Source organism: Oncorhynchus mykiss, chromosome 12 (assembly GCF_057628025.1).
Source record: "Oncorhynchus mykiss isolate SJ-2025 chromosome 12, ASM5762802v1, whole genome shotgun sequence".
Taxonomy (NCBI): Eukaryota; Metazoa; Chordata; class Actinopteri; order Salmoniformes; family Salmonidae; genus Oncorhynchus; species Oncorhynchus mykiss.
The window spans coordinates 93,383,629-93,394,305 of NC_143033.1; the positions used below are offsets into that span (position 1 = coordinate 93,383,629).

Genomic DNA, 10,677 nt, shown 5'->3' on the forward strand with positions numbered 1-10,677 from the left:
CTCCATCATCTACCCCACCTTCTTCACGTGTGTCTCCTGCGGGAAGCAGATCGCCGCCACCGTCATTTCCTGTCTGGCCTTCCTCTTGTACGCCACGGAGGTGGGCCTGATCCGGGCCAAACCCGGCGAGATCAGCGGCTTCCTCTCCACCGTCCCGGGCCTCCTCAAGGTCCTCGAGGCCTTCGTGGCCTGCATCATCTTCATCTCTCTGGACCATGGCTCCTACTCGCGGTTCCCAGGGCTCCAGTGGTGCGTGGCGGTCTATTCGCTATGTTTCATCTTCGCCCTCATCATCATCCTCTTTACTATCTGCCGCATGCTGTCGCTCTTCCCGTTCCCGTTCGACAAGGTGCTGACGGGCTACAACGTGCTGGCCGTGCTGATGTACATGACGTGCGTGGTGATATGGCCTCTCTATAGCTTCCAGAACAACCACAGCAGACCCAGCGGGTGTGGCCGCAACTGCTACTGGGATAACCAGGTTGTAGTGGCGTTCATGACCTGTTTCAACCTTGTGGTTTACATTGTGGACACGGTCTACTCTTTCAGGCTGGTGTTCTTCGTCACTCCGGCTTAGGACAAAGGTCAAAGGTCACCCACCTTACCCAACCTGAGAACTGGCCCTGAAACACAGTGCCGGATCTTAAACAATAGACTGAACTTTGCTTTTTTATAAATACAGCAACCTGTAACCATGCTGTTTTTTTGGAACACTAATTGGTATTGGGAGAACGTCTCTGTATGGTGGATAATAACCGTTTTACTGGGCAAGATTACATTGTGAATGATAATGCTTGTTCATGGATGAAATGGGGTTATAATACTGCTAGCAATTCACAAAACATGAGGTGGATAAGAATGTTCTGAATGCTTGGATCCGTACGTAGATTCAATGTATATTTTGTCTTCCCGTCTTTAAAATACACAAGGAACTATGCAGTGCGCCCTACGCAGTCCACATGGGCTGTAATCAAAGTGAATAGAAAGATCAAAGAGCTGTTCTTGATATGTTCATTTTATTCTCATATTCTGTTCTCCATTTCATCTCTGTCTCTCTGGCCTTGATTCAATCAGTTCATAGTTAACCACCGATAACCCGCAACTGCATAGCAGATCATTGGTTTTACTGATTTGACAGCTCCAACGATGTTACACCTTTGTCATGGCCCAAATAAAAACAGATCTGCTATGCAGTTGTCGGCTATCACAGCTCTCCCTCTCTCTCTCTCTCTCTCTCTCTCTCTCTCTCTTTCTCTCTCTCTCCCCTGTACCTACTCTAATCCTGACAAACATGCAATCCAGACAGATATGACAGAATTCAGCTCAAACATGAATCCGAATGAGTAAAACATAACTATTGACATTTAGCTGACGTGACCAAATTGTTTTAATAATGTTATATAACAATAAAATAAAGAAAACATTTGCTTAACACCTCTCTTTCTACAACACTGTTAAAGGACATTCAGCAACGCTCCCTCCCTCTCCCTGTTTGCTAGGGTGTGTCTGCTATGAGAGGCCCATTGGATGAAATGGCATGGGATGTCGAGGTCCAGCCCAGGGCTTTGCTTTCATGTCTCTTTCTGTGTTTGCTGAGTGCGGCGGGGAAGCCGACAGCGAGATAAGTCTCAACCACACTCCGCTCCGTCCCACCTGGATGACATCACTCTCTTACACAGGCAGCATCTGAATCCCTCACGGACCGTGGCTTACCACAGGTTCGATTTGATAGGGAACATATTGGGCCATTCTGAGGCTGCTAAACTAATGATCATTTCTAAAAAGACAGCAGAATAATTGTGGTTGGTGATCTGTTTATGGTAATGATGTCAAGGTCTCTCATGCCCACACTTTGTTTTGTGATACACATGGCAGGGGTTATTCCTTCCTTCATGAGAGAAATTAAGTTAAGTGACGAATGAAGAATCATTGTTCCAAAACAGAAGCCAACAGAATGATGGAGGTTCCTGATCTGATTATGGTAATGAAGTCAAGGTCTCTCATGCCCACACTTTGTTTTGTGATACACATGGCAGGGGTTATTCCTTCCTTCATGAGAGAAATTAAGTTAAGTGACGAATGAAGAATCATTGTTCCAAAACAGAAGCCAACAGAATGATGGAGGTTCCTGATCTGATTATGGTAATGAAGTCAAGGTCTTTTATGTCCACATCTTTTCTTCTGTCTTGCAACCTTTGACAGGGATTATTGATTTGTTCAAAAGAGAAATGAAGTTATGTTGCTGCTGTCTCCTTGGCACAGATCAAGAGGGAGGTAAAAGTGAAAAATGGATGAGGCAGATATAGAGAGAGGGAGAAGGGAGAGTGGGAGAGAACGAGAGAGAAATAGAGAGAGAGAAGAGGGAGAGGGAGATAGAAGGAGAAGTATATAGAGAGAGGAGAAGGAGGAATAATATGAGGGTATATAACAGTGAGAGGGAGTTAGGCAATGCACTGACAATATTTAAAGGGATCATTGTCCTTCAGTTGAGACAGCTGCTGCTGTTGACACAACCGTGCAATCTCCATAGACAAACATTGGCAGTAGAGTCAATTAATCAAAACAATTGTACATCTCGGTGAACTCATTTTTCATTATTGTGTATCCCTAGTGGCACCAGTGAATCCAAATGTAATACATTTTGTAAATGATTCCAAAAATCATTTAGAGTGTTACATTCAAAGTTGGTATGGTACACTCTGAACTGGGGCAGTAGTATGCAAATAAGTAAGTAAGCATTTCACGGTAAGGTCTACACTTGTTGTATTCGGCGCATGTGACAAATAAAGTTTGATTTGATATCATATTATCTTTATCAACCAGAACACTATTCGATTTCCATTTTCAGTGGAAACAGAATAGTTCCTCTACAAATCCTTTGCCTACCACTCCTCCCCCTTCCCTCCATCTCTTTCTCTCCCTTTCTCAAGAACATGGATGAGGATATTAGTCAATAGCCATCAAGTGTCAAAAAAGAGCTTAAGTTAAGTTAGGAACATTAAACTGAACAAATGTGAGGTTACTTCGCAAGCCTGGGTTTCCCTGGTTGGGGATGTGCACTTGGACCAGAGCTGGGTGCAAATAGTATCAGAAATCTTTCAAATGCTGTAGTTGTGCTTGATTGAGCTTACCTGACACAATGGATCCAATAGAATAGTCCCAAAGGTGCGAACCCCACTGTCTTTCCAAGTAGACTCAATCAAATGCTCAAAGTATTTTAAAGATTTCAAATCTTACTTGAACCCAGGTTTGATATGGTCCCACTCCCAGGGATTGGATCAGTATTGAAGTTTACCTTTGACAGAAACCAGAGTCCATCATGTGTGGCGTGGGCGAGCCAGATAAGACTGGGTCGTAAAACGTGCAATTAAGCCAAGAGAGGGCAGGATACACCATAGAAATAGAATGAACAGAACGGGCTTGGAACCTCTAAACTCATGGGTACACTCGCAAAGGCTGCCTGGTATTGTGATGCAATTATTTCCAAGGTAATTATTTCCAAGGTAATTATTTCCAAGGTAATTATTTCCAAGGTAATTATTTCCAAGGTAATTATTTCCAAGGTAATTATTTCCAAGGTAATTATTTTCAAGAATGTTAATTGAAACGTTTTTTTATTTAACCTTTATTTAACTAGGCAAATCAGTTAAGAACAAATTCACAATGACGGCCTAGGAACAGTGGGTTAACTGCCTTGTTCAGGGGCAGAACGACAGATTTTTACCTTGACACCTCAGGAATTTGATCTACCAACCTTTCGGTTATAGGATTAGCATTGAAAACATGACCAGCGGTGGGGAAATCATGTTATAAAGTGGCTGTAGATAACTTTAAAAACGTTTAAATGAATAAAATGACAGTAAAACAGTTAATCTATTTGTTTGCTGAGTAATAGTCTGAAATTCACTTCCGTTGTATTTATTTTCCCCTTTGATGGTGAACTTTCTGTACTGCTACCATTCTCTCCCCAGTCATTTTCATTCAGGTGCTGGTGCAATGAATTTGTTTATTTTAGAATGCTTTTGCATTTAATTATTAAGCTATCCTAACCTCTGTTATCTTCAACCTAGCCTATGGGTACACTCGCAATGGCTGTAATCATTGACATGAATGAGGAGGCCCGTTCTATTCACTCTATTTCTATGGGCTACACACCATCATAAACACAGGAGGAGTTTGGCTCGACACAGGCATGCTCTGGTCTCCACAGCATGGGGAAGGAGACTTGGATAAGGCAGGAATGAGAGAAGGTCTTACCTCCCTTGAAATTGTAGTGCTTTACTGGAAGGTCCTTAGTCAGCAGGGGAATGCACAGAGAGACAAAGACGGTAGGAGAGTTAGGAGGAGTGGAGATGTCAATGTGACACAGTGGAGAAAAGAAAGTGACGCAGCAGAACATTACTGGGTGAGCTTCCATGAAGAGGAGAATGTAAGTCTTTAAGAGGCAACAGTAAATGAACACAGTTAATTGAATCAGTGATTCATTCAAATGTGAAATATGTGCATTTGGTAAAAGAGAGCAAAGGAGAGAGACAGAAAGAAGAACATTAGCCAGAAGAAAGAGAGAGGAAAAAGAGAAACTTTAGCCAAACAAAAAGTCAAGGAGTGAACAGTCACCCAGAGTCCCTAGATAGGTCCTTCAACAGTATCTCATCATGGTGAACCTGGACCTGAGGTCTCTCACCCTGCCGGTGGGCATCATCCGTATGTTGGAGGTGGTCCTCACCTGTGTCTCCTTCAGTCTGGTGGCCTCGGCAGGCCATGTGCTCTCCACACACTGGGACTGGTGCATGTTCACCTGGTGCTTCTGCTGCTTCTTCTCCCTCTTCATCCTCATCATGGAGTTCACCCGCTTCAGCGCCAAGGTGGGGGATGTTTACTGTCTGGATTTGATGGAATAGATTGGTGGGAGGGGAATTTGTGGCTCACGTGTATCGTAGCTTATGTGTATCTGTCTTATATATTTCTAATGTCTATTTCAATTGTAAAGCAGTAGTAGCAGTTGCACATTTTTCAGGAAAACATATTTTTCAGGAAAACTCTTGGCCCTAGACATAGCCTTTCCTCACATCTCCCCTCCTCATCATCTCAAGGTGCCCATCTCCTGGGATGACTTCACCACGGCCTTCGCCGTGCTGGCCGCACTAATGTGTTTCACCTCCTCCATCATCTACCCAACCTTCTTCACCTGCCCCACCTGCTACCGCCAGATTGCCGCCACCGTCAGCTCCCTACTCTGTTTCGGAGTGTACATCGGCGAGGTGGTGTTGGCCCGCCTCCGGCCCGGTGGTGAGATCAGTGGCTTCCTGTCCACTGTCCCGGGCCTCCTGAAGATCCTGGAGACTGTGCTGGCCTGTATTATCTTTACGTCGCTGGATCCGGCAAGGTTTCTGTTTCATCCGGGACTGCAGTGGTGCGTGGCGGTTTATTCCCTCTGCTTCATCTTCGCACTTGTCATCATCTTCCTCACCGTCGGTCAGCTGCTGTCGCTCTTCCCCTTCTCGTTTGACAAACTGCTCACGGTCTATAATATTCTGGCCACCATGATGTACATGACTGCCACGGTCATCTGGCCGCTGTATAGTTTCGAGAACAACCCCCGGCCCGTTCCGTGTTCCCCCTGTCCCTGGGACAATCTGGTTGTGGTGACGTTCATGACCGTGATCAACCTGGTGATCTATATTTTGGATACGATCTACTCGATAAAGGTGGTCTTCTTCACATTGGATGAGGAATAGGCCAGATTCTCAGGAACCTTCACTCCAACTTTCCCAGAACCGGTCAATGACATACACACTATCATATTGCATGGAGAAAATACTGTTTACTGAATAAGAAACTCCAGCACGTTGGTAATCTTGATTCTCCACATATGGTTGAAAAGATCCATTTCATTTCTAGAGAATGAAGAGTTTATTTTCAAATCAATGACTGAGAGCTTGGAAGAAGAACATTTGCAGAACGTTGGCAGAACATTTGCTGATGTCTTTTGCCTCAGACATGTGGAAGATATTTAGTTATCCCTATAACACTGTAAATTATCTCTTATTGCAGATGAGGATTCTACAGGCAAGGACACACTGTTTATCACTTGTAGCTATTAAAGTGTGCAGTAGGAAGCTGAGTTAATGATTGATCGTATCGATTTCATAGAAATAAAAAATACAGAACTTTGGATCCTGATGCAAATACAATATGAATGTCTAATCTGGCAACATGGTATGTATAACCTAAAACCTAGTTCCTTTGGGCCAAAGGCACTAGCAGCAACATAGATTCTGCCAATTGCAAAGGATTTGTGATCTTATATTCATGTTGACCACTTCTTTCTCGGTTGTTAGACATGTTCTATTGTTGTACTGCTAGTTGGCTCACTAACTGCCAGATAGTTGATTACCTGCTAAGCGCCATGTGGACTGCACACTATAAACAAATGGTTCTACAGTATATAGTGCCAAATAATAGTTATTTGGCTCATAATGATAGTGTATCCTATTTTGGTACTATATAGAACCCTTTTTTGAAGGTTCTATAAAGAACCATGTTCACAAGGTTATAAATTTAACTATTATGGTGCTATAAAGAAACCTTTCCCAAGGTTCTAAAAATAACTTTAAAAAAAGTTCTACATAGCACCAAAAAGGGTTCCGCTATCATTACAACCCTTTTTGGTGCTATAAAGAACCCTTTTTAATGGTTATTTATAGAACCTTTATGGAGAATGGTTATATTAAATTAAGAACCTTTCTCAATCTCAAAGGTTCTACAAAGAACCCTTTGAAGAACCAGAGAGAGATATTTATTCTGGTTAGACATATACTGTTAAAATTCCATAGGTGTCGTTGAATCAGGTGTGATAGCTCTGGAACAGCTGGGGGGCTCTGAGGAGAGAATTGAGAACTGCTGGTTTAGGTATTTTTAAAAGACTGGAGTTGGAAGGGGACTCAACTCAAGAACTGATCTTTCATTATGATGTTGACCTTTTCTTACAAGCCCATAGAATAGGGAGAGGTAATCCGAGAAAGTTTGTGTACAGGACAGGGGACCTTCTCCATTGAAGTGTACCATCTTTCAGATGCAGACATAAGGTGCATTCAAAATGTTCAGTAGTGCACTATATAGGGAATAGGGTGCCATTTCGGAAGCATCCATAGACATTTCATTCTGTCTGCTTTTGAATGGGCTTGACGATTATATCCTCAAATTCATGAAAACACAGTCATGTAAGATATATAAAAACTGATATTCGTGTTTGTGGATTAATTTACTTCTGCTAGATGCCTTCTGCTAGATGCCTTTCATTAACCTCTATGGGATCGGTGACCCACCCTCAGGTGACCCACCCTCAGGACGGTTGAGCTAACGTGCGCTAATGTGATTAGCATGACATTGTAAGTAACAAGAACATTTCCCAGGACATAGACATATCTTATATGGGCTGAAAGCTTAAATTATTGTTAATCTAACTGCACTGTCCAATTTACAGTAGCTATTACAGTGAAATAATACCACGCTATTGTTTGAGTGCACAGTTATGTACTTGAAAATGTATCAATAAACCAGTTAGGCACATTTGGGCAGACTTGATACAACATTTTGAACAGTAATGCAATGGTTCATTTGATCAGTCTAAAACTTTGCACATGCACTGCTGCCGTCTAGTGGACAAAATCTAAAGGGCGCCTGGACTCCTAAGTTATACGATGGCCTTTCTCTTGCATTTCAAAGTTGATGGGACAAACAAATTTGAAAACTCATGTTTTTTCTTTGTATTATCTTTTACCAGATCTAATGTGTTATATTCTCCTAAATTAATTTCACATTTCCATAAACTTCAAAGTGTTTCCTTTCAAATATGCATATCCTTGCTTCAGGTCCTGAGCTACAGGCAGTTAGATTTGGGTATGTCATTTTAGGCAAAAATGTAAAACAATTTGCCTACAAAATACTTGCATAGCGTATAGCAATGATTGACAACCAAAATCTACGGCAACATGCTAACAATAGAGATGTGTGAATGATTAATGACACACATGAACCTTTGTTCCCTCTCAGCTCACTGTATGATTGAACCAGAGAGTGTTGGACAAGGGCTGTGCAACTCAAACAAATGTTCAGATATATATAGATTGTGTAAAATGTATCATTAAGAAAAGGGAATCGTGTCCGTTCTTGTCAATGTCTATCCGCAACAGTCCTACTGGATCACGTCATTCGTTACACTCCCTGGTGTGATCATGTTAATCATTACCCAAAGGTTGTGTTGATGTGGGTTGCTAGGCTGTGTTGCCATTTGTAGTTTATGACTCAATAACAATAGACCTACTGATCAACGTAACCAACTTGAAAATAGCAGAAGTGATACTGTATTTTGCTCAATAAAAAGAAGTGACAGATTTCACAGTTGTAACTTCTGTCTGCTGAAGCGTGAGCTAAATAGTGACTCAATCACATGACTGAGAATAAAAAAAGCAGACTCTCATTGTACTTCTGAAAAGTTTCATTAAGTTTGATGTATAAACCAGTCTGGAGCGAAGATAGATTTTGAATATATGTCATTAGAGAGAAAAGGGCTTGTCCTTGCAGCATTGTCTATTGTCAAATAAAAAATGATTTGTCATATGCACAGGATTCAGTGAAATGTAAACAGTACAGTGAAATGCTTGCAAGCTGTCCTGTCAGCTATTGTTGTTCTTCTGAATCGACAAAGACTGAGTTTTTTTCTGTTGTTGCTGTGTTTGAGCCGCTACAGTTAGTTTACATGCAAAATGTTGGGGAAGTGAGGTTTTGTGGTTTGTGCATAATGTGACTGACCGGACTCTACCTTGGATAATTTCTACAGAAGGCTACTCCGAATGACGAAGAGCAGGTAATAGTCCTAGGAAGTAAAAAGTTAGCAAAACTATGAGGTACTTAAGTTGGGACTAAAGACTTATGATTTATGGATACACTTCATTTCTCAAAACTATGGACACACTTTCAAGGGGCATACTTGGACATCAGATGTGCAAACAAAGTTGAAAATATTTCAAAGAATATGTTCACAGAATCCTGCTGTCTGGCTGGAAAAAGTCATTTTTTACAGATCTATTTATTTAGAAATACGATCAAGTTCACAATACATGACAGTCAAACAACTGGGCCTGCAGCCAAGGACCAAGGGTCAGTGGCAGCCAATAAATGATGATATCATATATAATCAGACCTGCCTGCAGGATATTTCAAGAGAGAAATTGAAACTAAATGTGGTGCCATATTTCCTCTGGCCTCTCTTTCTCTCCTCTTTGGTCTGTCCTTTCTCTCCTCTTTGATCTGTCCTTTCTCTCCTCTTTGGTCTGTCCTTTCTCTCCTCTTTGGTCTGTCCTTCCTCTCCTCTTTGGTCTGTCCTTTCTCTCCTCTTTGGTCTGTCCTTATCTCCTCTTTGGTCTGTCCTTTCTCTCCTCTTTGGTCTGTCCTTTCTCTCCTCTTTGGTCTGTCCTTTCTCTCCTCTTTGGTCTGTCCTTTCTCTTCTCTTTGGTCTGTCCTTTCTCTCCTCTTTGGTCCGTCCTTTCTCTCCTCTTTGGTCTATCCTTTCTCTCCTCTTCGGTCTGTCCTTTCTTTCCTCTTTGGTCTGTCCTTTCTCTCCTCTTCGGTCTGTCCTTTCTCTCCTCTTCGGTCTGTCCTTTCTCTCCTCTTCGGTCTGTCCTTTCTCTCCTCTTCGGTCTGTCCTTTCTCTCCTCTTCGGTCTGTCCTTTCTCTCCTCTTTGGTCTGTCCTTTCTCTCCTCTTTGGTCCGTCCTTTCTCTCCTCTTTGGTCTATCCTTTCTCTCCTCTTCGGTCTGTCCTTTCTTTCCTCTTTGGTCTGTCCTTTCTCTCCTCTTCGGTCTGTCCTTTCTCTCCTCTTCGGTCTGTCCTTTCTCTCCTCTTCGTTCTGTCCTTTCTCTCCTCTTTGGTTCGTCATTTCGCTCCTTTTTGGTCTGTCCTTTCTCTCCTCTTTGGTCTGTCCTTTCTTTCCTCTTTGGTCTGTCCTTTCTCTCCTCTTTGGTCTGTCCTTTCTCTCCTCTTTGGTCTGTCCTTTCTCTCCTCTTTGGTCTGTCCTTATCTCCTCTTTGGTCTGTCCTTTCTCTCCTCTTTGGTCTGTCCTTTCTCTCCTCTTTGGTCCGTCCTTTCTCTCCTCTTTGGTCTATCCTTTCTCTCCTCTTCGGTCTGTCCTTTCTTTCCTCTTTGGTCTGTCCTTTCTCTCCTCTTCGGTCTGTCCTTTCTCTCCTCTTCGGTCTGTCCTTTCTCTCATCTTCGGTCTGTCCTTTCTCTCCTCTTTGGTCTGTCCTTTCTCTCCTCTTTGGTCCGTCCTTTCTCTCCTCTTTGGTCTATCCTTTCTCTCCTCTTCGGTCTGTCCTTTCTTTCCTCTTTGGTCTGTCCTTTCTCTCCTCTTCGGTCTGTCCTTTCTCTCCTCTTCGGTCTGTCCTTTCTCTCCTCTTTGGTTCATCCTTTCTTTCCTCTTTGGTCTGTCCTTTCTCTCCTCTTTGGTCTGTCCTTTCTCTCCTCTTTGGTCTGTCCTTTCTCTCCTCTTCGGTCTGTCCTTTCTCTCCTCTTCGGTCTGTCATTTCTCTCCTCTTCGGTCTGTCATTTCTCTCCTCTTCGGTCTGTCCTTTCTCTCCTCTTCGGTCTGTCCTTTCTTTCCTCTTTGGTTCGTCATTTC

General features: G+C 42.6%; 2 protein-coding genes across 2 annotated transcripts in view; both read left to right on the forward strand.

The window, feature by feature from the left end:
- Positions 1 to 1,432, forward strand: part of LOC110512521 (myeloid-associated differentiation marker) — a 3,315-nt gene extending 1,883 nt beyond the window's left edge. The window contains exon 2 of the mRNA XM_036941684.2: positions 1 to 1,432. This exon is cut by the window's left edge and continues 11 nt beyond it. Coding sequence (XP_036797579.2) covers positions 1 to 577 — 577 coding nt within the window. The 3' untranslated portion in view covers positions 578 to 1,432.
- Positions 1,433 to 4,156: 2,724 nt separating this feature from the next.
- On the forward strand, positions 4,157 to 8,626 carry LOC149979453 (myeloid-associated differentiation marker homolog). The gene is made up of 2 exons (XM_090194175.1): positions 4,157 to 4,865; positions 5,094 to 8,626. Exons 1-2 carry the CDS (start codon positions 4,656 to 4,658, stop codon positions 5,736 to 5,738), a joined length of 855 nt encoding a protein of 284 aa, XP_090050301.1. The 5' UTR covers positions 4,157 to 4,655; the 3' UTR covers positions 5,739 to 8,626.
- Positions 8,627 to 10,677: the final 2,051 nt, after the last annotated feature.